Raw genomic sequence first — 22,676 nt, 5'->3', positions numbered from 1 at the left:
TCAGCCTTGAAGTCCTCGGTAGCCGGCGACGCAGGGGCGACGGCGGCGGCAGCATCATCAGGAGAGAAAGTGAGGCTGACGCTGTTGACGCAGTGCCGCTCGTCCGTCGGCGTCGGGAATCCCTCGCCCTTGAAGACGTGGCCGAGGTGGCCGCCGCAGTTGGCGCACACGATCTCGGTCCGCGCCATGCCCCAGCTGCGGTCCTCGTGGCGCTTGACAGCTCCCGGGATGCTATCGTAGTACGCGGGCCACCCGCACCCGGACTTGAACTTGTGCGTCGCCCGGTACAGCGGCGCCGAGCACCCGGCGCACGCGTACACGCCCTCGCTAGGGTAGTGCTTGTCGAAGGTTCCCGACCCGGCCGGCTCGGTGCCCTTCTCGCGCAAGATGCGGAATTGCTCTGCGGGTGCGTGTTAGTGGATGAGTCCTTGGATGAAGGCACGACTTTTTGCACTTCTTGCCCCCCCAAAAAAGGGGGAAAGGGAGTTCAGCCTCGAAAAATGCTCGTCATTATTTTGAGTTGGAATCATGAAGGAGTGCAAATGATTAAGGTTTTAGACATTGTCGCGTTGCTCGCATGAAACGTACCCTTGTTGAGGACAGCCCGCCACTCATCTAGGCTCCTCTCGTCGGGAAATGACGACGTCATGTTTTTGGCTGCTGAGGCTGAGCTGCTAAAGAGGCTGCCAAGAAAGGGGATTGACGACATGGACTTTAACGTTGTGGCGGTTCTCACAGGTGAGCGGAACGCTCGCGATGGTCTCGAGGCAAAGTGTGATAGGGTTTGCAAAATGCGGACAAGTCTTGCGGAATGGTAGCGCATGAAGGGTAGATTGGATGATGGAAGCTGAGGGCAATGGTAGTATATATATGTGTGTGCGATGTGTTGTCAAAGTGAATGTTTCAAGGCTACTTATACACTATGGAGTATGTGCCTATGGCATTGACAAATTATTGCGGGCTTTGAGAAAGGCCGCCAGGCCGTTGCGATTTGGAATCACAGAGGCGTCGAGCAGTGCTAAATACCAGCCCGGCGAGGAAATCCGGGGCCATATGAATAATCCGTTACAACCTAGGCTAGCGTTACTTACTGCACAGCCCGTACAATACATACGGAGTACAAAGTTGGGGAAGCTGGCTGAGTTTAGGAATTGCGTCAGAGAGTTGATTCCTCACTGGGCTTAGCCCTCGCACGATTTCATCAAAGTATTCCACATCGCTGGGATTTGCATTGTTGGCCCCTTTGTTCCGTCTCACTAAATCGTCAGCCTCGGCCCTCGAGAGGGCACACTTCCAGGGTTCAGTTCGGCATCGATTGTTGGCAGTATTGATGTTACAAACGAGGGAAGCCATCCACCAGGTCTATTTGTGGCCAGGATTGGGACTCTTATCTTATCGAAGAGAGACGTGACATACATAAAGCGGGGTCGTGACTCGTTAACGTTATAGCTTAATTGGCAACAAGGGGGTCGTCACTTGCACCCTAATTAGCGCCTTGGTCTTACCTGATAGAGGACAACCCCCCTATGCCAAATCCAGCGGGCTCAGAACGGCCAAACTCAAGGAAAGCACACGACGTCAAATCCCCCAACCGTACACAAGCCAACTGCCTTTAAACTCGCCAATCACAACACTGAGGCGAAGAGGCGGGCCTGTATCTTCGTTAATTTTCTCCCCACTTGACGTATACAGCGATGTCTCGACGACCGCCTAACCCCGCGGCCGAAAGGGCGGCTAGAAATCTAATAACCATCAAGAGCCTCCTCAAATTGGAGCCCAACAAGGTATGCGCCGATTGCAAGCGCAATAAACGTGAGTGTCTTATCGCCCTGGGCTCGTAGCTAGGTTGGAGTCAAGGCGGCCTGTCGTTGAGCTGCCAAAGCAGGGTGCTAACTGCTTGGTGATGTAGACCCGCGATGGGCGAGCTGGAACTTGGGCGTCTTTGTCTGCATCCGGTGCTCGGGCATCCACCGTGGCATGGGCACTCACATCAGCCGTGTCAAGTCGGTTGACCTTGACTCATGGACCGACGAGCAACTGCAGAGCATTTTGAACTGGGGAAACGCGCGCGCCAACAAGTACTGGGAGGCGAAGCTGGCTCCCGGCCACGTGCCCTCCGAATCCAAAATCGAGAACTTCATTCGGACCAAATATGAGCTCAAGAGGTGGGTAATGGACGGTCCTATGCCGGATCCCGCAACTCTGGATGCCGAAGCGGACGACGATGTTCCTTTGAGTGTGGTCAAGGAGAAGCAGAACATCGAGCACAGGGAACAGGCCCGCAAAGCCTCTGTTGGCCAGACTGCCGATCCACGATCAATTGCTTCACCCCCTCTTGCGGATCTCATCGGGGGGGACCCATTGCCGCTCAGAGCTAGTACGACAAGTCCGACGGTGACACAGGTTCCTCTTAAATCTGAACTCGCTCCGCCAAAGGCAACTAGCACCAAGGACTCGCTTCTAGGGTTGGATTTTATGGGAGGCCAACCTTCTGCGCCTCCGCGGCCAGCGAGCACGACTGGCACACCTGGCGTTGGAAACCAGTCGCGCCCAGATCTGAAGCAGTCGATTCTTTCTCTTTATGCGACCGCTCCGCGCCCCCAGCCGCCGGCTGCGTCGCAACAAGTCTCCCACGTTTCGTCGGGCTCGTTGAGCGGAATGCCGTCTCCAACGGGCATGAGCCAGGCGCCGAGTTCGTACGGAGGGCTCAATGATGCCTTTGGAAACCTCGGCTTTGGGAGCCCAGCACCTCCCAAGCCTCCCCAGAAAGATGCCTTCGCGGGTCTCGGGAGCTTCTCGTCTCCTCGGCCGGCGCCTCAGTTTAATAACTCGGCCTTCTCAAACCTAAGCGGCGGAAGCTTCTTCGACTCGAAACCCGCCGCGGCCGCTCACCAGCGACAACAGTCTATCGGAAATGGGAGCAACTTTGGCGGTTTCACCTCTCCTACTCTAACAAATGCGCGGTCCGTTACTCCCAAGTTTGTCTCACCGCCGCCATCAGCCGCACTGGGCGATTTATTCGACTTCTCAACTTCGTCTCCTCCTCGCGCTGCAGCAGCCCCACGGCCAGTCGTGGCACCAGCAGCGACGACAATGACACCCTCCGTGTTTAATCTTTCGACGGCGCAGCGCAAATCTCCTCCTGCCCCAGCGGCTCCGGCGAACCCGCTTGGGTCACTGAGTTCCGCTGGTTCGAACAACCTGTCGAATTCTGACATATGGGGCTCAAATGCGTGGTCAGCCCCTGAAGCGCCCAAAAAGAGCCCGGAGGTGCCCAAGACGACTACAGCTCCAGCAAATGATTTTGGGTGGGGCAGCAGTACTGGATCCTTTGCTAGCCAGCCTATTGTACCCGGCGCCGCTGGGGGCTTTGCGCCCGCCCCCAAGGTTGCTGCGGACGAAGAATTTGGAGGGTGGACGAGCAGCGCACCGGTAGCTGCTAATCCCGCCGGCGCGCCCAAGCCCACAACGGGCTTTGGAGCCGCGAGCGAGGATCTATTCTCGAATGTTTGGGAATAAAAGGCGGAACTCCTCTCTCCAAAGGCGAATGTCCCGCGTGGGTCGGGACGGCAGCATAAATAACAGTGCCGGGATAAGTATGGAAAGTCGGAATATATCTGACAATGACTTTAAAAACACAGGATTACGAATTGCGCGTAGCATAGAGAGACCCTTTTAAAAAAAATGAAGGACAGTTAAGAAGTGCTTCACATGGCCCAATTTTGTACCGGGGAGATATCATGAGACCATTGAGAGGGACGGAAATAGCATGGACACCCATAGATTTATAATTCTTGATCTTCCATGCCCACTCGAACCAGTAGAAATAATTGAAGCGCGCTTCCTAAAAAAAAGAGACAATCCAAACCCCAGCCTTGACGCCGTTGCTATGCTCCCTTGCACTTGGCAATCCCGCTTCATCGTAGTCCGTTCCATTGAAACCGAACCTGATATCCCCACGCGCCGGTGAATATTGGTACATACAGCATTAGTAGTGGCTGCATCCATTTCTCTTTCCTTCTCTTCCCAGTCTGGTCTTGTCCCGCGTATTAAATAGCCATTCTCCCTCTGGGGGTCCTCCTTGGCTGTAGCAATCACGCAACCAGCCCTTAGTAGCAGTCGCAGCAGCAAATATAGTACATGATAATGATTACTATTCGGCCATCATTAGCGCAGGTGTGCGTCCCGCCTGGCACCCGCTCAGAACATCAGCCGATAGATGTAGTAGAGCACAATCACCACACCGATCAGGATGCCGGACAGCTTCAGCACGGCGACTTTGTTCCCCGCCGCGGCCATGCGCCCCAGGCGCGTTGCGGAGCCTTTGAGCTGCGTGCCCATGGTGGAGAAGGTCTCGGACTATATATTTTTGAAAGTCACTTCGTCAGTCTTGGGCTCGCTAAGTGGTTGGCGCGTGCGGCCTGTGAGGCGTAAAAAAGGTAAAGCACTCTCCCTACCGTAGACTCAATCACTTCGTGTGACCGCGCGCTGTCGTAGATGTCGATCGTCACGCCGCGCAGCGCCGACACTTTGGCCGAGAGCTCATCTAGGCGGGCGTTATTTTGTCGCTCGCGCTCGTACGATTCCGACATCGTTGCTTTTGTGGTTCGTCGCTTGAATGCAAAACTCTGAGACCGTGGGCGCGCGATAGCCAAGAGGTGCTGCAGGCGACAAAACGCAGGAGCGCAATTAAGGCTCTCTTCTCTCGAGAACACACGGTTTGTTTCAGGTCGGTTGCGAGAACGGATGTGACGATGACCCAGTTTCGGCAAAAGGAAGAAGAACTTGGTGTGCGGGTGGATGATCGTCTTCTTTGTTGGGTTACGCGGTAGATAAAAGGGACTTCCCAGGTTGGTTGAAAAAAACAAATACAATAAGAAAGGAAGAATAAAATGAATCTCTCCGTCGCAAGTCGAAGGCCGTGGCCGTGCGGTCGGTCGATCGATCAGCCGTGTCGGGTCTCGAGGTTTGGGGCGTGGATAATCCGGCAGCAGGTCGTGGTCGTTAGACTCGCTACCTTAATTAAGGGCTGTCAAAAGGGGGGCCAGGGTCTTGCCGGACTTAAAGTCTGCTTGACGCGGTTGGCCGACTATGCCAGTAGGCAAGTCACCAGCCACACAGTGGCTGACTTCATGATGTCACTAATTCGGGGTCCAATGACTGGGAGATAAAGTTTGGGAGCAATGGGTAGGGCGTGAAATTAGGGATTAAGCAGCGCAATTCCAAACCAAATGTTCCCAAGACTGCTACTGTGTAGACTGCTCGTTTACGGTTATTGATAATCATAAGCGCACCTTTACGCCGTTCTTGTCGTCCGAGACTGCGTAACTCGGGATTGAACGGCGGCCCAGCCACGACTGCCTACAAAGCTAGTGTGGCTGAGAGCCGGGGGGTAGGTGGGAGAGATGACGCGGGGAGGCTCCTAGAAGGCTGCTGTGCTGGGAAAGCCCCTGATACTATTGAAATTCATCCCACCTCGTGCAGTCTTTCCCGCACCACAAGAACACAGCCTCTTTATTGCACATCGACGCGCGGCAAGCGGCCTCCTTTGCCATCGCGATCAAACTGAAGTTTTCTTACAATAATTACATGAAATAATTCCGTTCGCGGCTTAATCAGCCAACCCATCGCGGCATTCCAGTTCCGACAAACCAAGCCGGGTCGGCTAGCCCACTGACTCCGAGCTCTGGTCATCCACCTTGCGTAGCCTGGAGACAAACTCAGCGCCACCTCACAGCCTCCGAGGCCTAATGCAAAACTCTCCCTCGGAACAGTGCTCTAAAGTCACTCTCCTCCTCCTCTTCACAACACCAGACGATATCAACGCCAAACATACGATACCTAGCCCTCGCTTCCAACCCTCAAAGTCGCTACCCAATCTCCTAGGCAGCCATAGCCATGGGTCTCAACAATCCTCTGCCGTCGTCTCTGGCTTGTAAGCCTCTCCAATCCCTCCGCAGGTCGACGCGACTTGCACAAAGTCAATAAATGCTCCAGTTCCGATAGCTGACATAGAATGTCACAGCCGAATGCAAAAAATGCGGCAAGATTTTAACCTCGTTCGTCGACCCGCGTCAAGCTTTCTCTCCTGACAAGGTCATCCCTCCGTCTGTGCTTGCAAACGCCAAGGTAAGAACCCAAGCGGGGTGTTCTTCCAATTCCCCGCCCCGTCGCCGTCGCCGTCAGCCGTGATAACACCTACGTCCTGGAGCTGGCCGCAGCGACTGACTCTCTACTGTAATAGGGCCTTGCGATTCTCACGGTAATCAAGGCCGGCTTTCTCGGCTCGGCTCGCTTCGGAAGCGGACTTGTCGTCGCCCGCCTGCCCGACGGCGGTTGGAGTGCGCCAACAGCTATTGCGACTGGTGGCGCAGGATTTGGCGGCCAAATAGGCATCGAGATTACCGATTTCGTCTTCATTCTTAACGATGCGAGCGCCGTAAAGACATTCTCACAAGCCGGCTCGCTCACTTTAGGTGGCAACGTCTCGATCGCGGCAGGTCCGGTAGGCAGGAATGCAGAAGCGGCTGGAGCGGCGTCGCTCCGAAGTGTCGCAGGAATTTTCAGCTACTCCAAGACGAAGGGCTTGTTTGCTGGTGTGTCGCTGGAAGGCTCAGTCATTGTGGAACGGAAAGATGCCAACACCAAGCTATACGGTCGTCCCATCTCGGCGCGCGAACTCCTTTCCGGATCCGAGCGCCCGCCGCCGCAATGCTCCTCCCTCCTGAGCATACTGAATTCGAGGGCCTTTAGCGGGATGGCGAGTCCGAGTGTGGCAGATGACCGCATGTACAATGACATACCCGTGTATGACGACAGCCACGACGATGTGGTGTGGGGTAATAAGACGGGACCTGCGTACGGCGAGGGCCAGTCCCGGACTGGTGCCAACGGCGATGGCTTTTCACGCGACGAGTTTGGCCGACCGAAGAGATCCAGCACCTGGCAAGACGACGTGTACGATCAACCCCGGCCCTTTGGACAGACATCAAGGTCGACCACTTTCAACGACAGCGGCTACGGCGGGCAGGGCTCTCCCATCTCTCCGCTATCGCCGCTGTCGCCGGGGGAGAAGAAGGTCGGCCCAGGACGGCCTGCAGCACCGAAGCCCAACTTTGCGAGCAAGCAGGCTCTTATGAAGAAAAACGAGGCTGTGGCCCTCTTTACGTTCGAGGCGGACCAGCCAGGAGACCTTGGTTTCCAAAAAGGTGACATCATCACGGTTTTGAAGAAGACAGAGAGCGACAACGACTGGTGGTACGTTTCGGGCCTGCTTCCCTCGCGGCCTCCCATGCCATGGAAGAACTTGTAGACTAACTGCACAATAGGACGGGCATGGTTGGCACAAAGCACGGAATCTTCCCAAGCAACTACGTGAAAATGAAGGAGCAGGACTAAGACTCAAAATATGCGGCGAAACTAGGATGTCCGCCGTTACTATACGGGTTTCTCAGATGGCGACATGAGCTCTTTTGAACCACTAACCGTCGTGACTACGATGAGGGGTTAACAGCTGACGTAACTGGCAGGATGGATATTGGTGGCACTCTTATTGCTGTGATTTGAGTTGGTGACGGCCTTTTTTCTCGTTTGATTCTGGTTGCGACGAGGGATTCGAGTTTGTTGGGAATATCCGGGGGCGATGTTATGGCTTCAGCGTTTGTGGCATTTTAAGACAATTTTTTTTGGTTGGCGTTCTGGAAACTCGGTTCGTATTGTTGTCAGTCTGAATAGGTGCACACGGCGATTTTCTGTCCATCCATCTGTTAGTAACTATGTCGAATGGAATGTGATTCGGTCAACGAATCCATCTATATGCGCGGAGATGTTGACCTCTCTCTCTCTCCTATATGAACTAATCGTTTATATAAGAACCTAGCGATTCAAGCCTCTTGACTAAACGAAGCTTGCATTGCTAACCTATTCTTATTGCCTGATGTTTATTGACGGCATACCAGGCCCGCGTCTCTCTACTTCTCAACGAGTCTAAATACCAAGGCACAGTAGCCAAGGTAGATGAATAAGGATATCGGGTAGGAAAAAGCACGAGGGCCGTGAGCTTCGGGCCGAGCCGAAGACGTCCAGACATTCCCAGCCCGTCTGCATCAGAGGTGCATCTGCACTGTGCTGCTGGTGAGTAACAGTCTCTATTCAAGGCCGATCATTTACGGCACTTGGATACGTAAGTTCTAAATTAACCATCCCTGTTAGGTTGCCTATTGCGGATTTTGGAGGACCTTGAGGGCCAAGAGACAGGATCGTGAAGGTGCCCATGTCGCTTGTGCCGAGCTTCAAAATGAAGCAATTGCAAATTGTAAACATAAACACATGTTCCTTCCTCTTTTGTGGTGCTCTCCACTTGCGCGGCTACTGAGTCGAATATGACCGCTTTTATAGAGCTTAGTTTATTTCTGTCCCTCTATCAGAGCTAGACTCTAACATGGAAACTTGTACAAGACCGACTGCCTTTTAGTTTTGCTTATTCTTGCACCATATTCATACCGAGTTGCTAACATCAGTCTAGGACTTCGGATTGCTTTGGTGCATCATCATCATGTTTCTTGGTATGACAAAGTTGTCTGCCATTTATCTTCTTGCCATCCAGACTACATTGTTCTTGTCCGCAAGCAGCGCGCTGTCGACTAGGTTCGGCCGCGTCGGCTATTCACAGCTCACTCTTTGTTTGCCTGTTCATTTCTTCTTTCGCAATGATAGCTTCTCTATCAAATAATGTCCCGTCGGGCACTTCCATCCAGCGGTCTCATTTATTGAAGGCCCCCACTTGAAGCGCTCGCCCAAAGAGAGCGTCCTTTGGTGACTTGATTGGCCATGCGGGATTGGCGCTATCGATGGGTTCCTGTTTCTTGAAAGCGCCCACCCACCCCTTCCAGCTGGCCCTCCGTACACAATAAGAGCCGTCTCAACCCGCTGATTCGCCCGTCTCTCACCAACCAGCAACCACAGCTCAACGAACCAACAGAAGCTTCTAATCAAGCCCCCCCACAAGCTCAAGCTCTCGCTCTCCCCGAGGAGATGATTTCCTCTTTGGAGCAACGCTCTGGCTTCTCAAACTGCCCAACGCCGCATGGCGCGCCCCTGGATTTGAGCTCCAGACGCGGTTCCGCCGTCCCCATTTGCCCGATGCCCTTGAGCCTCGAGCGGGAGCTAAGACACAATGGAGGGTTGCTAGCACATGGCGTTGGACTTTTATTCATTCGTCCCTGCCGCGAAGCGGCCGGCCTTGCTTCCGAGGGGAGAGAAAGAGGCTGGGAGGTCAGCCTTTTTCGAGACCCCGGGCGAGATCTGAAGGCCAGTTAGTGACCAATTGACTGACGATAGTTGCCATTGTTGTCTCGTTGCTGTTGGTCTCGTAGGACCCGAGCTTTGCAAGCTCTGGAGAGCTGTTATTAACGGTCCGCCCAGGGCCAGCCGTATGATGGAAGTCCATCTTTGCTTCTTCCCTGCTTTGTTGATTTCATTCTTTCTTTCTATCCTACAGCCTAGCTTAGTCAGCTTGCTTGGGCATGTAATTCCCCCACAGCCAGCATAGAAAGTCATTTTTCGCACTGAGGGTGATGGCAAGAGGGCGTAACAAGACGTTCCATTCTCTCTCTCTGCCCAGAATGCCATCCTTGCCTAGGCCTCCGCTCTTTTTCTTCTTTCTCTCGTTGTTGATACTCTTTCAACTGTCCTTTGTTGTTTCTCTTCCCCTGGGGGTGAGCTTCCAAACCCAGACGGCCTTGCCGATCCTTACGTTGCCATATGGCTCTTATAGAGCATCGAGCTACCGTGCCTCAAGCGACATGTAAGTCGACTCCCGACGACGAGCACTGGAGATAGCTTCAGAGCCGTACTAAACCAGTGTGTGCTAATATAATTTTTACCAGATATGTCTTCAAAAACATTCGTTTTGCGGCACCACCTGTTGGAAATCTTAGATGGGCGAAACCTGCTCCACCGTCGAATAATGCTACTGTTCAGGACGGGAGCTATGGTCCAAAGTGCGTACAATCGGCCGTCTCGGGAATGAGCGTCATCGGAACTGGGAATACCTCGCCAATTGGGGCTGCCATCAACCAGTTGTAAGTGCTTGTCTGCGTATATCAGCTGGGGCGGACTCTGTAGAGATATATTTACGTGCTAACTAGAAATACCAGTCTGGGTGGAATCCCCGTCCCGCTATTCTCTGGCGGGAGCGAGGACTGCCTCTTTCTTGACGTCTACGTTCCGGGGAAGGCATTGAAGAACACATCTCTCAAACTACCAGTCGTGGTCTGGATCTACGGAGGGGCTTACGTCTTCGGAAGCAAGGACACGATGCAGCCACAGTTGCCATTTTATGATGGCTCTGGAATGATGGGCCAGTCCAACAACAATATGATATTCGTCGCCATGAATTACCGGCTCGGCGCCTTCGGCTTTCTTGCCGGGACGACCATGGAGCGTGACGGGCTGCCAAACGCAGGGCTTTGGGACCAGCGAGCCGCGTTCCAATGGGTTCGGGATCATATAAGCCTCGTCGGTGGCGACCCTACGCGGATTACGGCCATGGGTGAATCCGCCGGGGCAGGGTCTATCGTCCATCATCTGGTTGCCCAAGGCGGCGGTCTAGATCCGCTGTTTTCAAAAGCTATACTGCAATCTCCGGCCTTCCAGCCACAATGGGATCGTGCCGGGGCAGTGGAAGCGACCTTCAACACCTTCGCCGGTCTTGCTGGATGCGTAGGCAAAGGACTCACGTGCCTCCGTGCCGCTGACTCTGCCACCTTGGTCAAGGCAAACACGGCTCTCAACGTTAAGCCTTCATCCGGCTCCTTTTCCATTGGACCGGCCGCTGACGGGTCGTTTATTCGCCAGCTTCCCGTCTTGGAACTCAGCTCAGGCCACTTCTGGCCAGTTGAGTCGTTGGTTCTGTCTCACGTCGCGGACGAGGCGAGCCTCTTCGTGAACAAGTCAATCCAGACTGATGCAGCATTCTCTACGTATATAGATTCCTCCTTTCCAAACTACGCACGCACAGCGGGTGTCAATGCCCAGATCGAAGCGTTCTACCCTCCCATGAGCGGCAGCAATAACAGCAAACAGCCGAAGTACCCCAGCCAGACAGCACGTGCCGCGGCATTCCTCCGTGACGGGTGCTTCACTTGCAATGTCAGGTGTAAGTGCCGACCTCTCTACTCAGTGGTCAGGGGCAGTCAGCTAGCTACCTAGCCGCTTTCCGTGTTTCTTTTGCCACGAGGCTTCACCTGCTGACAGGATGCCACAGACATCACCGAGGCCATTGGCGACTCGAAGGTCTGGAACATGCAGTACAGTGTCTGGCCCGGGATCCACGGAACAGACCTGGTGCCGACCTTCTTCAGCACCGCTTTCACGGCCGACACCTTCCTCGCCGACCTCGCCGTGCTGATGGCGCCCGTGCTAGGCGCGCTCGTCTCTGGTATCAGCAACGGCATGCAGTCGTACTTTGCTTCGTACATCACGACGGGCGACCCTAACACGAACCGGAAAATCTGGAACGTGCCGCCGACGGTCAAGTGGAACCATCCCGTTAGCGGCGGCAGCAAGGGCTCGGGCGGAGGTGCAGAACAGATCGCTGGCGTGGTGGACGTGGGGAACTGGGGGTTTGGGACGGTCAGCGACTCGCAGAACCAGAAGGCACCCTGCAACTTCTGGCGAGACTTGAGCGCTGCCGTGACAGCTCTGGGCGGCTATGCACCACCCGGCGCAGTCGTCTCGCAAGGGCTTGTCAAGGTCTCTGTCGACCCAAACGCAAACTACCGCGGTGGTAATAAATAGGCCATATAGAAAGTCTTTAGAGAGTCGAGTATTGGTGCCTACCTACCTAGGTAGCTAGCTACAACTGGCTAAGCCTAGCGATGATATGAAATTAGTACTTCAATTCACCTTGACCATTTCGCCGGCCCCCTCCACTACATTCCCAAATCCTACAGCCACAGGCACTGCCTCCATCTGTCTGCATCTGTTTCATTGGTAATTGAAGTCATGAAATTGTGCCCATTACTGTAAATGCTCCCTCTCAAACAAAAAGGGCGAAAATAAGAAAACAAAAATGAAAGTGGCCAGCGTACTTGCACCTGATTGTTGTACCTTATTTCCAGTATTGGGAATACTCCGTCCCCGAAACTCCATCCCTCCCCTTCCATAGGGTCTCCTCATCCATCAATCACCCTAGCCACTCGGAGGCCTTTCCCAAACCGAGGCCTTTTTTTGTTCCATGAACCGTAGACGCCTGCCTGTCCGACAGCTTCATGTCCCAATCCACAAGCCAGAACTACCTGGCCTCCTGGGAGTTTTTTTCTTCTCGGTTGAGATGTAGAAAAATCCAACTCCAGTAACCCCGAGATCGATCAACCGACCAACAAAAATAAAGACACCTGAGGTATATATGACCAGGCGCCTGCCTCCATACCACCAAACCACGAAAATGAAACCAGCATGCTCCTAGAATGACCGCCACTCTTCGAGTATGCGAACCGCAAGCCGAGACGTGGCCCCTAGAAATCGGAAATCGGTTATACAAAGTGTACAGAAGCAGGCATACTAGAACTGTGAGGATGTCGTCCTAGGCTTCTGCGGTAGCAGTAGAGAGTTGGAAGTCACACTCGGCCATGTCCTTGTCCGATTTTCCCAGATACTTCTGCATCACCTTCTTGAAGTCCTTTTCATCAACCACAGCACCGCTGCCAGAGCACTTGGCCTTCTTCTGCAGATCCGAGCAGAGACCGTCCAAATCGAAATCGCCGTTCTGAACCTTGGGGCACTTTTGCAATGTTTCCCTACAAGCATTGTTAGCAAGGTGGCAAACATATAGCTTTGTATCCAATTGTCCGTACCATATTTTGTTGCAAGTGTACGAACTTTCGTCGGTATTCTTGGCAGCATCAATTTGTGAGATGAGGTCGTTTTTGGGTGGCACCACCGGAGTCGCGACAGGCAGGTTGTATGGCGTTGTGAAATCCATCTCAAAAGCCTCGTTGAAGAAGCTGTCGTCGAGACCGGTAGTCAACACATTCTCTTGAGACTCCCTATAGCCCCCGAAGAGCTGCGGATCAAACTGGAAATTGTTTGGAAGCCAGCTGAAGTTTGCATCAAAGTTGGAGAAATCTGAAGCAGTGTTAGTTGAGAGCCTAGGTAATATACCGTGGTTGGTCTGCTACGTGAAGCGGTGGCTTGGGGATGTTTCTCACCTGGTATTCCATTGCCGGGCTGTTCTTCTCCAATTGTGCTCAAGGTATCAAGGGGCTTGAATGCCGTCGGTGATTGAGCCGAAGGCTCCGGGGACGTCCCGCAAGAAGAACTTGGACCGCCCGCGTTGGAATTGGACGAAGCTGAGGGCGAGCTGGTCGATGTTACGACCCCAAGATTGAAGTGCGAATCCAGGCTGCCCACTGTGGAGCCACTTGCGCCAGATCCGTAGCTGAGGGGAGGCGTGAAGAGGTTGGCAGTCAGGTTTGCCAAATCCTCCTTGGTCTGCGAATCAAGACCAACTTGACTATAGCTGCTGGAATTGCTTGGGCTGATACCGTCGTTTGGCTTTTCGGAAGGACTGAGTTGACCACTGTTGCTCCGCGTTGTCGACATGGAAGCGGAAGCGGTTTTCTTGGCGACATTCGCGGCCGGAGCCCCGGGAAGGGAGCCGAACTTGGGGAACTCGAATTGAAAGTTGACATCATTCAAGTTGTTTGTCAAGGTTGAGCCCCACGGCTTGAGCGGGGACGGGCCAGAAGCGGGCCGGCTGTTTGCGATTACGGAGACGCGCTTCTTGTACTCATTCAACTCGACCGTCATCTTGTCGACCTTGGCACGGAGAAGGTCATTCTCGTGGTTGGTAGCCTCGGAGACCTTCTCAAGCTCCTGGACTTTAGTCTCAAGGTCCTTGAGATGCTTCTCCTTGCGCTCGCGGAATGCCCGCTGAGCCGCGCGGTTCTGGGCCTTTCGCTTCTGTTTGGGTAAGTGTCAGTAAGAAGACGTCGTGTGCGTCAATCGAGGCCTATTGGGCGACTCACAGAACTTGGTTCGGTCGTGAGGGGCTTGCGTCCCGGTTTCTTGGCGACCTTGTCCTCGCTCTCTCGTCTCTTGGCTCCACCGGGTGAATCTTCGTCATCGTCGTCGTCGTCAGGGTGGCTCCGCTTATCCAGCGACTCGGTCTCGGGGGAATCAGACTTGGAGCTTGATGCACCAGGCAGGTCACCAATCATCCTGGGATTGTTGCTGTGGTCAAACGAGAAGTCAAAACTCGAATCGGGACCACCGAAATCATAGTCGTAGTCCAGATCAGGGCTTTCCTGGAAACTGTTGACAGTGTCGGGGCCCTTGTCTGGTGAAGCGTCCAACGGCGGGGGCGACAGGCTTAGCGCCGCGTTCGTAAAGTTGGTGCCGGGCTTATTGGAATTGAGAGCGGCAAACAGTAGGTTCTGTTGCTGCGGAGTGAGAATGAAGTCCTGGAGAGGGTTCCGTGTCGACGTCATCTTGGCTGAACTTGAGCGCGACAATGGAACTTGCGTGGCCGTAATCATTTACGGGATACACCCAACGAGGGAAAGAGAAGCTCTCGGAAAAGGGGGGAAAAAAAGAGGAGAAATTTGACCGTTAGACTAGAAAGTATGGCCAAGGTAACCCAAAGGGGAGGGATTGGTGAAGCGTGAGATGACTCTGCCGGCCAGCAACGGCGGGGTATTGAGGATTGGGCCTTTCTTTTCCTTCTTTCCTGCTAATGGAATGAACGAGGTAAGACCGGACAGCTGAGCAATAGGTTTTCTCAGTCTATACGGCGGAGTACTGGCGCAAGGAACGCCGTCAGAAGTGAGAATGTCGATCCGGACACGCAATCAGAAAAGTCGCCTCCCAGACGCTGTGCCTTGCAAGGAAGGTCCCAAGGTGAGGAAGAGTGGATTGTAAGAATGGGGGGGGGAAGCGGAAGCTGGAAAAGTTGCGGCCTTCCCGCCTGAATTGTTGCCTGACAAAGCTCACCTGACTGACACCCAGCCTTTCCCTCTTTGAGACCGCTGGAGAAATCAGCGGATGTTATGTGGGTATTGGATGTCAGAGTACGGCACAAGGGCGCGCGAATTGGATCGGACAGGGCACCTTCGGAAATGGACATGGCAAACTGCGAGAAAGGGAGGGGTTGAGCACGTCAATTTGTCAGCGCCCATCGAAGGCACGGGAAATGCCAGTGTCCAGTCCGTGCACTCACTAAACCGCCTGCTTAACCTACCAGGCTCCGGGGCATCCAGCGCCCCAACCAGAAGAGCCGCTCAAGCCGCTTAAGACCGAGCCCCCCCACACCCTTTCTTCAAGTTCAACCTTCCGTCCCTCGACCAGTGCACCAGGCACCAACTCGCCGTAACCACCAACAAGCGAGTGCCGCCAGCCGTTGATGTGCCAAGTCACCAATCCTTTTTTTTTCACTAACCCAGTGTGACAGCCGAGAAAGAAAATCTCACTTCTCTCGCAGCTGTCCTAGTTTTATTAATCCACCAGGCTCTGGCACGACAAAAGTGCTACACGCACTTACAGCAGTAGCTCCCTTAGTTACACGTAGGATTGCCGCCCGGATGAGTCAGGCCTAACCGGCTGTATGTTACACGGGCGATTTCCGTCTGGACTTGAGAAAAACTTGCTCTCATTGATCAAAGGGGGCGACGGATGCCGGATAGAGGGAGTTGCCCAGAAAGAGATCGACGCCCCACCGACATTTGGGGCTCAAGCCGTCTTACTGCGTACTCAGTGTGTAGGCGCCCCCTTATATGATAAGGAGAGACAGCTTGTGGTAGATAAATGCATGCATGAGGGGAGATATGTATTGGACTGTCCCACGTGCGATGTGTTCGAGATAGCCCCCCCCTATGCGACGGTCCACATGTATCTATTTTAGCCTCATGTCCGCGGAACCTTGATGTCAGTCAGCTTAAAACGCTTGCGTCAACGATGCGAAAATAACCAATATGGTTTGAGGCTACACCTTCCCTGGAGGTAAGTCTTTGCCTAGGGGAGCTTTATTTGTACATCTATCTGTGAGCGATCTACTTGGGCGAAATCGCAACCTCCTCGCATTATCGCCATGGCATTGGATGACATCATCATGGCGAAAAGATGGTAGTCTGACCTGACCCAAAGACACCAACCTGCTCACATTTGGCAGTGTAGTCGTACCTGGAGGCACCGAGGTTGTGTAGTGGTGTGGCGTAACTGCGTACGGAATCCTCCGTCCCTCGTATGTTCTCCGGGCCCGATGAGGTACGTAGACTTCTTTATCGGATATCAAAGCTTCCATTCTTGCATCGGGCGGGCATCTGTGTGGACTGTGGGGCCACCAAAGCCGAGCGCCAAGATCTGGATGGTCCGTGCTTCTACCACAAGCGGAGCCCCGCGCCTAGAGCGGGCGAGAACCCCCCTATCATCAGCCTTGCCCAACCTAAAACGGACCGTGCCATCCCATTCATGTGACGGCAAAGCGTGTTGTGAAGCTCTCTTGCTCGGTCCTGCTAGGCGCCCAGCCAGAGCGCATACCAACCAATTCGACATCTGGGATAACTATCCGCCTTTGTTCCTCTCGGGCCGGCGAAAGCAAGCTTACCTTACTGAGCGATGGATCTCGCATACGATCATATACAGGAGGTCGCCGCAATCCCCGACGACTCGTCCCCCGCCCGGAATGGCAACAGGACTGACAGCGACGGTAACCCGAAGCCCGAGGTAAGCCTCAACGAGGACCTGCAGGATGCGTACCGCGCTTTTTCAAATAGCCCGTGGGGCGCCAGGATCGGGGGCTTTTTCGGCAGCGTCGTCAAACAGGTGTGTACTGCCTTCGCCCTTCCATGCTTGCTCGCCTGCAGACAATACTCTCCAGAAAAGGTCATCAAGATCTAATACAACCCTTCGATTTAAACCTAGGGTGAATCCGTCTACCGCGAAGCTACGCAAGAGCTGTCGGCTGTCGGCCAAGATGCCACTCGTGGCTTCACCGACCTGCGTGCGTCTCTAATCAGCCACACACGGTCGTTGTCTCTCGTAACCCCCTCGACCGACCAAGGGGCGGCGGCGCGAGAAGCCAGCGACAACGCCGAGACCACACCGACCGAGGCCAAGGACCAAGAAGGAGAGGATGCCCTGGCCGAATCTGAGACGGTTCTTTCGCGACTCCGCGGCGAGGCCGCCAAGCGGCTGAAGGATCTCCAGAAGGCCGAGGACGCGGCCGACGAGGCGCTCTTGAGATTTGGATCGAACCTACGGGACTTCCTCCGTGAGGCTATCAAGATTGCGCCGCCGACGGGCGAGTCCGAGAGCCAAGGGAACGCGGTTTTGTTCGAGAGCAAGGACGCCCACGGGAAGCGCGTCATCCACACGTCACGGTTTGACGCCCAGCTTCACGTCATCCACACGAGCCCTGACAGCTTCTCCAAGGACGGCCCTGGGCACGAATACGAGGCTTGGTCCCAGGATTTTGACATTGATAAGAAGACGGAGGATATCAGCAGCGATCTTTCCAAGTACCCAGATCTGCGGACGACTATGGAGAAGCTTGTGCCGGATCAGGTGCCCTATGCCGACTTTTGGAAGAGATACTATTTCCTGAGGCACGGAATTGAGACTGCCGAAGCGAGACGGCGGGACCTGCTGAAAGGTATGCGCGCAGCTTGATCGTTCCCGCGTGTGTTTTTTTCCTCCCTTACTAATTTCAACGCGCAGCTGCCTCAGCCGAAGAGGAAGTTGGGTGGGATGAGGACTCGGATGATGAGGCCGCCGGACCTAGCAAAGTTACCAAGGCGGACCGCCCCGGGTCGAGCACATCGTCTATAACCATCCACCCACCCACCGCCCAAGCTCTCCTCAAACCGAACGAGCCTCGGAAGTCCAATGACGAAAAATCCCAGGCTGATAGCGACGCAAGCTACGATGTCGTTGGCGCTAGGTCGGGGGTCCCCAGTCAAGCTCCGAATAGCCCCAAGGACTCCCGAAAGGGTGATGACAGCGACGAAGAGGACTGGGAGTGAGACAAGATATGCTGTCGCGGTGTTAGGTAGGTTTCCTTTGCGTTTGTTTTGGGCGTGTGTTTGGATCGTCTGGGTCGTCTTATCCCCAGTCAAATTCCCAATTTTTTATGGTTGTTGTAGTCCCCTCATTTCTGCCGTGGCTGTTATATAGGCCGAGGAAGCAGGAGAGAGGAGAGAGAAGGGGATAGTCCTCATATGTACAGAATAATTTCACTTTGCTGCATCGTGTCGTCGAGCTGCGCCTGTTCACTGTCTCCATCCCTTACCCCTTTATCTCCATGCGCCCGCCGGCAGCTTCATCAAGCAAAAAAAGAAAGCAATGAAGCAGCATAGGCCCGATTTTATCTCTTCTTGCGCGAAACCTTGGTGAAGCCGTCCTCGTCCACTTCAGGGCTCTCTTTTTTCCTCGGTTCCGCCGCGGGCGCATCGCCCATCTCGACATCTTCGTTCCCGTCGCTATCGTCGCCGTCGTCGTCGTCATCCTCATCAGTGTCCCAATCAGTGTCGTCGTCCTGATCCGCCACCTTCTTGAAAACCACCTTGGCCTTGCCGTCGCCCCCGTTACTGCTGCTGCCACCACCACCCCCACCCCAGCGCCGCCGCAGCGCCTCCACCTCGTCGAACTTGCCCCGCGCGCACTCGGCCCGCACCCGCATCACCTGCTCCGCCACCTCGAACGCCGACTCGTCGTCCACGTTGACCTCGAACTCGTCCAGCATCACCTGCAGTAGCACCGTCTCGACCTCCTCCTGGTCCGGCTCTTCGTCGGCCCCCGGTACTGCTGCGGCAGTTGTGGAGGATGCGGCGGTGGCTGTGGTGACGTTGGGCGTGTTGTTCGGCGCCGGCGCCTGCGCCTTGGACAGGTCCGGAAACAGCTCCACGATCGCCCCCGCAAACCAGTCGCGCTTGTCCGACGAGTCGGGCCCGCCCCATTGGTTCTGCACGGCTAGCGTCAGTGCCGGCCACAAGTGCAGCGCCATCGCGACGCCCTGCTCGAAGTTGTTTTGGCATATTGCTGTTTTGCGCCGACGTGGGGTTAGTTTTTTTCCTTCCTCTTTTCTTATGTGAGGCTTGGGTTGATGAGGCGGGGGGTTGGGTGAGTTGGTGCTCGTCTTACCCGGCGTAGGAGCCTGCGGCTTCGAGGAATTGCTGGCCATTTTCTGTTTGGGTTTTGGGAGGCTCCTTTCACTGTCTGGTTGCTGTTCGCTCTTGACCAATATTCGACGACGATAATCGACGGCGGGGTGTTGTGGTGGGATCTTTTTTTTGGAGGCTTCCCCACTTGGTTCATCATGAAAGGTTCGCTGATAACCCTAACCCTTTGATTCTGCGCTCCTCCCACTCGCCCCGCAACATCCGTCATCAACAAGCAAAGCAATCCTTTGCAATCGCCCTGGGTGCACACACATTCTATCATCATCATCATCACCATCAAACCTATCCACTCACATGGCCGACAACGAACAATCACCCAGCTCGATCAGCTGACTCTCTACCCGGCAACACCTCCAGAGACAGCATCTCCCGACTCCCCTACACCGTCTGTGGGCTTGCTGGTCTCGGGCGTCGATAAGATTATCGCCGAAATTCGCAATCGCATCTGTGGCCGAGTCGAGGTCGAAGAGAAGTGGTGGTGCATCAGCCTCAGCCGCGACGAGTTCAAGGCTTTTGAGGCGCGCTTTGAAGCCGAAGGGGATTACCGCTGGCCAAATTAGCTAGCCTATTTATTCAGTACCACATTAGCTAACGTCTGATTAGGTACGACTACTTCCCTCAGCTCGCCAAGTTCGTCTTACGAATGTCGGGTACTATCCACGAAGCCGTTATCAGAGCATTCGGAAGCCTAGTCATAGATTAATTGATCGATATATAGCGAGGTAACGACTAAGTCGCTGCCGATTTCGCTCGGGGCATACGCGCAAGAGGAAGTCCCAAGATTGAGAGTGATGGTGGTTCCCATTGCCCAGACGGGTCGTTTGCGCACAAAGATGCGGGGGCAGCATGTGTTATCTTGGAGGTCTCCTTCTCACAACAACGACAAGATTTGCCATTCCTTGCAGATGATTACATCCTAGGTTCAAATGGGCGGACCCAAGTCGTTATTGGGGTTGACCTTGAATACCGGGAGGAGAAGGGAAGAGAAGCCAGGGTCACTGTGGCGACCAAGATATATTGAGGAAGATGGGTAAGCCGTACTTGAAGCAGCTGAGACGGAAACAGGTATCTTTCGGGCAGTGGATGGTAGTTTGGTCGATGGGGAACGGATCGTTCGCATCGGGCTCAAAGATTTTGGGTACTGGCCCGATTGCCTCAGAATCGATGACATCCCCGGGGAGATTACTATTTCGTTTTCTCAACTTTACGAAATAGTGCAGGAGGCTGAGGCTAGAGCGGAGCGCTGGGATCGTGAGCGCAGGAAGATGCAGCATGAAAATTGTTTGAAGCGACCAAGGGTTCGGTCACCACCGCAGCAACTCACAGAATCAGACGAGGAGCGGTTTAAGGCAGCCGAGAAAGTAGTCAAGAGGTAGCTTAGCGACCAGGACAGCGATTATATCCCAAAGTAGGATTCTATTTTGGGGCAGGTGGCAAAGATAGAGCTTGTAGAACTAATAGACCTCGGTATACTTAGATCCGCAGATCCCGGGTTCTTAGTATCACCCAACCAGTTATACACAACTAGCTCTAGTTTATCCCTTTATAACTTCGGTTGTTGTGGTTTCTTCCTCTCGAGGGGGCCAAGCCAGCGCATCCAGTCGTCGTCGAGCATTTGCTTGGCGGCTTTAGGCTTTTTTGCCCACTCCTGGAACTCGCGCTGCTCGTCGCGCCAAAAGGCCAGATCGGCCGCGACGAACTCAGCTGCATGTTCGGCACACCGCGTCGTCGCCTCCATCGGCACCAGATGCCCGTAGCCCTCAAGCATGACCTGGCGCACCCGTCCTGCGGCAACACCGCCGCTGCCCCCAACCCCGACTCCCGTCAGGTCCATCTTCTCCTGCCGCACGTCAGGCGGGTTTACCCCGCTGTGCTCGCCAAACACCCACAGCACCCCCGGGCGGAGGCTAGGCAGCCGCTCAGTCGTTAGGGGGCTCTCGGGCCGGTAGAAGACAAAGTCGGCGTTCCCGTTGCTGGCGAAGTCGCTAGTGGCGTCGACGGGTTTCTTGGCGGTATCGATGACGCGCTGGCCCGTTGCCGCGTCGTAGCCCTGCGCCTTGGGCCGGTAGTAGGTGAAGCACTCCATGTGCTTGGACGTGGTCAGCGTGACGCGGCCGTCGTCGCCGCCGTCGTCGCGCAGGCCGTGCTCGATCAGCGCTTCGAGCGCGCGCGGGTCCCATGTCGAGTAGAAGGCGTTGCGCCGGAACCCCGCGGCCGCCTCGGCCCGCGACGGCCACCGGTCCCGCCGGTACGCCGACTGCTTCATGGGCATGTAGCCGTACGCGGGGCCCGCGCGCGCGAAGTGCGACAGCACCGGGTCCAGGAGTACTAGCGACGACAGCAGCCGCGGGTGCAGCAGCGCCAGGTTCACGATGATGTTGGCCCCGAACGAGTGGCCCACCCCGATCAGCGGCCGGACCATGGCGGAACGGAACTTGTTCACCATTAGGAGCAGATCGCGCGCGTGGTCTGTCCAGGAGGCTGTGATGGGGGGGGAGGTGTTAGTCATGTTTTCCTGTCCCACTCCCAGCGTCACATAACAAAAAATGTAGACTAGAAACTGCTTTTGCCGCACTTACGATCGTTGCCGAGATGCTCATCGTTGATGATACCACTCTGGCCCTGCCATGCCACGTCGGCGATCCAGATGCCGCGGACGCGCACGCCTCGCTGGCCCAGGGCCCGCACGAGATCCTCCCATAATGGCTCATACAACTCCTGCATATACAAACATGTTAGAAAACACGGCTCAAGTGCGAGAGTGGGTGACAGAGAGCTGTAGCCTCTCGAAAAAGGGATGAGACATGATTGGCTCCCTAGACACGTAAAGACGTGACATTACATGACATGGCTATGACATGGCAACACCAAGAGTCACACAGTGAGTGAGCAAGCCTGACTGACAGACAGACAGACTGACTGACCTTGACAAAGCCATTGGCATGCGAAGCGATGATGGTCACGTCGCCGGGCTGCGGATCCGGGTTGCTCCGCGGGATGTACTGCTTTACGGCGAGGTGCAGCACGTCCTCTTGCGAGTGGGCGGTCCCGTGGGGGTATTCGCGGATGTGCTGGGCCTCGACGACGTGCTCTCGGACGTCAAAGGCCGACGGCGACGCTGCGGCCATGACTCTCTCTCTGGCTGGCTGGCTGGCTTGCCTCGGGCGTTCGTTACGTGAAGAGTGTGGGACGTGGTGTGCGTGCTATAATAGGTGTGGTGGTACGTTGTGGGTGCGTATATGTGCGTCTTCTCTCCCGTCCCGTGTCTCTTCTTCACCTTAGGGCCGCGAAAAGATACAGGGACCAGTGCGGCGAGCAAAACAAATAGTCTCTTAATTTACCCAACGACCGTGACGAGATTCACGCACATCGATAATTCAGGAAGACATGGCTCGCTAGCGATGATGCAACGTGCTCGCATCGTCGTTCATCCTCGTACTGGTTCCCCACGGGTAAAAGAGGGCGACTTCAGTCCAATCAAGTCCCGATCCGTGGGGATCA

At 54.9% G+C, this 22,676-nt stretch overlaps 12 protein-coding genes across 12 annotated transcripts; 5 read left to right on the top strand and 7 right to left on the bottom strand.

The window, feature by feature from the left end:
• Positions 1-53: 53 nt before the first annotated feature.
• On the bottom strand, positions 54-802 carry B0T26DRAFT_624179 (Mss4-like protein; the record flags this gene model as incomplete). Its single annotated transcript, XM_060436134.1, has 2 exons — positions 54-400; positions 589-802. Coding segments are annotated over 2 exons (561 nt in total), but the record flags the coding sequence as incomplete, so codon positions are not given.
• A 690-nt stretch (positions 803-1,492) lies between these two features.
• Positions 1,493-3,781, top strand: B0T26DRAFT_874765 (uncharacterized protein). Its single transcript, XM_060448041.1, has 2 exons — positions 1,493-1,812; positions 1,910-3,781. The coding sequence occupies exons 1-2, from the start codon at positions 1,695-1,697 to the stop codon at positions 3,517-3,519; spliced, it is 1,728 nt and encodes a 575-aa protein (XP_060293059.1). The 5' UTR covers positions 1,493-1,694; the 3' UTR covers positions 3,520-3,781.
• Positions 3,782-4,109: 328 nt separating this feature from the next.
• Positions 4,110-4,592, bottom strand: B0T26DRAFT_754913 (uncharacterized protein; the record flags this gene model as incomplete). Its single annotated transcript, XM_060445877.1, has 3 exons — positions 4,110-4,153; positions 4,245-4,359; positions 4,458-4,592. 3 exons carry the CDS (start codon positions 4,590-4,592, stop codon positions 4,110-4,112), a joined length of 294 nt encoding a protein of 97 aa, XP_060293058.1.
• Positions 4,593-5,458: 866 nt separating this feature from the next.
• B0T26DRAFT_422170 (uncharacterized protein) lies at positions 5,459-5,796 on the bottom strand. Its single transcript, XM_060434914.1, has one exon. It carries the CDS (start codon positions 5,692-5,694, stop codon positions 5,515-5,517), a length of 180 nt encoding a protein of 59 aa, XP_060293057.1. The 5' UTR covers positions 5,695-5,796; the 3' UTR covers positions 5,459-5,514.
• Positions 5,459-7,890, top strand: B0T26DRAFT_722836 (uncharacterized protein). The gene is made up of 4 exons (XM_060442605.1): positions 5,459-5,935; positions 6,026-6,129; positions 6,245-7,257; positions 7,329-7,890. The coding sequence occupies exons 1-4, from the start codon at positions 5,899-5,901 to the stop codon at positions 7,396-7,398; spliced, it is 1,224 nt and encodes a 407-aa protein (XP_060293056.1). The 5' UTR covers positions 5,459-5,898; the 3' UTR covers positions 7,399-7,890.
• A 1,733-nt stretch (positions 7,891-9,623) lies between these two features.
• Positions 9,624-11,799, top strand: B0T26DRAFT_653610 (Alpha/Beta hydrolase protein; the record flags this gene model as incomplete). The annotated part of the gene is made up of 4 exons (XM_060438473.1): positions 9,624-9,805; positions 9,888-10,082; positions 10,158-11,158; positions 11,267-11,799. 4 exons carry the CDS (start codon positions 9,624-9,626, stop codon positions 11,797-11,799), a joined length of 1,911 nt encoding a protein of 636 aa, XP_060293055.1.
• A 577-nt stretch (positions 11,800-12,376) lies between these two features.
• Positions 12,377-14,661, bottom strand: B0T26DRAFT_421430 (transcription factor PAP1-domain-containing protein). Its single transcript, XM_060434911.1, has 3 exons — positions 14,031-14,661; positions 13,212-13,965; positions 12,377-13,128 (listed from the first exon to the last, which is right to left on the bottom strand). The coding sequence occupies exons 1-3, from the start codon at positions 14,538-14,540 to the stop codon at positions 12,587-12,589; spliced, it is 1,806 nt and encodes a 601-aa protein (XP_060293054.1). The 5' UTR covers positions 14,541-14,661; the 3' UTR covers positions 12,377-12,586.
• A 1,953-nt stretch (positions 14,662-16,614) lies between these two features.
• On the top strand, positions 16,615-18,020 carry B0T26DRAFT_652745 (uncharacterized protein; the record flags this gene model as incomplete). The annotated part of the gene is made up of 3 exons (XM_060438393.1): positions 16,615-16,821; positions 16,921-17,650; positions 17,716-18,020. 3 exons carry the CDS (start codon positions 16,615-16,617, stop codon positions 18,018-18,020), a joined length of 1,242 nt encoding a protein of 413 aa, XP_060293053.1.
• Positions 18,021-18,361: 341 nt separating this feature from the next.
• B0T26DRAFT_679122 (Pre-rRNA-processing protein TSR2-domain-containing protein) lies at positions 18,362-19,177 on the bottom strand (the record flags this gene model as incomplete). The annotated part of the gene is made up of 2 exons (XM_060440310.1): positions 18,362-19,035; positions 19,138-19,177. 2 exons carry the CDS (start codon positions 19,175-19,177, stop codon positions 18,362-18,364), a joined length of 714 nt encoding a protein of 237 aa, XP_060293052.1.
• Positions 19,178-19,312: 135 nt separating this feature from the next.
• B0T26DRAFT_754907 (uncharacterized protein) lies at positions 19,313-19,735 on the top strand (the record flags this gene model as incomplete). The annotated part of the gene is made up of 2 exons (XM_060445876.1): positions 19,313-19,319; positions 19,533-19,735. 2 exons carry the CDS (start codon positions 19,313-19,315, stop codon positions 19,733-19,735), a joined length of 210 nt encoding a protein of 69 aa, XP_060293051.1.
• A 413-nt stretch (positions 19,736-20,148) lies between these two features.
• Positions 20,149-20,615, bottom strand: B0T26DRAFT_722823 (uncharacterized protein; the record flags this gene model as incomplete). The annotated part of the gene is made up of 2 exons (XM_060442604.1): positions 20,149-20,563; positions 20,585-20,615. A coding segment is annotated over one exon (271 nt), but the record flags the coding sequence as incomplete, so codon positions are not given.
• A 103-nt stretch (positions 20,616-20,718) lies between these two features.
• B0T26DRAFT_743104 (Alpha/beta hydrolase family-domain-containing protein) lies at positions 20,719-22,303 on the bottom strand (the record flags this gene model as incomplete). Its single annotated transcript, XM_060444211.1, has 3 exons — positions 20,719-21,656; positions 21,755-21,893; positions 22,100-22,303. 3 exons carry the CDS (start codon positions 22,301-22,303, stop codon positions 20,719-20,721), a joined length of 1,281 nt encoding a protein of 426 aa, XP_060293049.1.
• Positions 22,304-22,676: the final 373 nt, after the last annotated feature.

The sequence above is a fragment of the Lasiosphaeria miniovina genome (assembly GCF_030549165.1).
Source record: "Lasiosphaeria miniovina strain SMH2392-1A chromosome Unknown B0T26scaffold_6, whole genome shotgun sequence".
NCBI classification, from domain to species: Eukaryota; Fungi; Ascomycota; class Sordariomycetes; order Sordariales; family Lasiosphaeriaceae; genus Lasiosphaeria; species Lasiosphaeria miniovina.
The sequence above is the reverse complement of the archived record's forward strand: the minus strand, read 5'-3'. Positions and strand labels throughout refer to the sequence as shown.

Excerpts from the sequence above, each read along its gene's own strand:
- B0T26DRAFT_422170 (XM_060434914.1), bottom strand. The coding sequence starts at position 5,694 with ATGACCAGAGCTCGGAGTCAGTGGGCTAGCCGACCCGGCTTGGTTTGT.
- B0T26DRAFT_722836 (XM_060442605.1), top strand. The coding sequence starts at position 5,899 with ATGGGTCTCAACAATCCTCTGCCGTCGTCTCTGGCTT. Across the intron at positions 5,936-6,025 it reads TCTGCCGTCGTCTCTGGCTT|CCGAATGCAAAAAATGCGGC; the intron begins GTAAGCCTCTCC and ends AGAATGTCACAG. Across the intron at positions 6,130-6,244 it reads CTGTGCTTGCAAACGCCAAG|GGCCTTGCGATTCTCACGGT; the intron begins GTAAGAACCCAA and ends CTACTGTAATAG.
- B0T26DRAFT_421430 (XM_060434911.1), bottom strand. The coding sequence starts at position 14,540 with ATGATTACGGCCACGCAAGTTCCATTGTCGCGCTCAAGTTCAGCCAAG. Across the intron at positions 13,966-14,030 it reads TCACGACCGAACCAAGTTCT|AAGCGAAAGGCCCAGAACCG; the intron begins GTGAGTCGCCCA and ends TTACCCAAACAG. Across the intron at positions 13,129-13,211 it reads GCCCGGCAATGGAATACCAG|ATTTCTCCAACTTTGATGCA; the intron begins GTGAGAAACATC and ends ACACTGCTTCAG.
- B0T26DRAFT_874765 (XM_060448041.1), top strand. The coding sequence starts at position 1,695 with ATGTCTCGACGACCGCCTAACCCCGCGGCCGAAAGGGCGGCTAGAAAT. Across the intron at positions 1,813-1,909 it reads CGATTGCAAGCGCAATAAAC|ACCCGCGATGGGCGAGCTGG; the intron begins GTGAGTGTCTTA and ends TTGGTGATGTAG.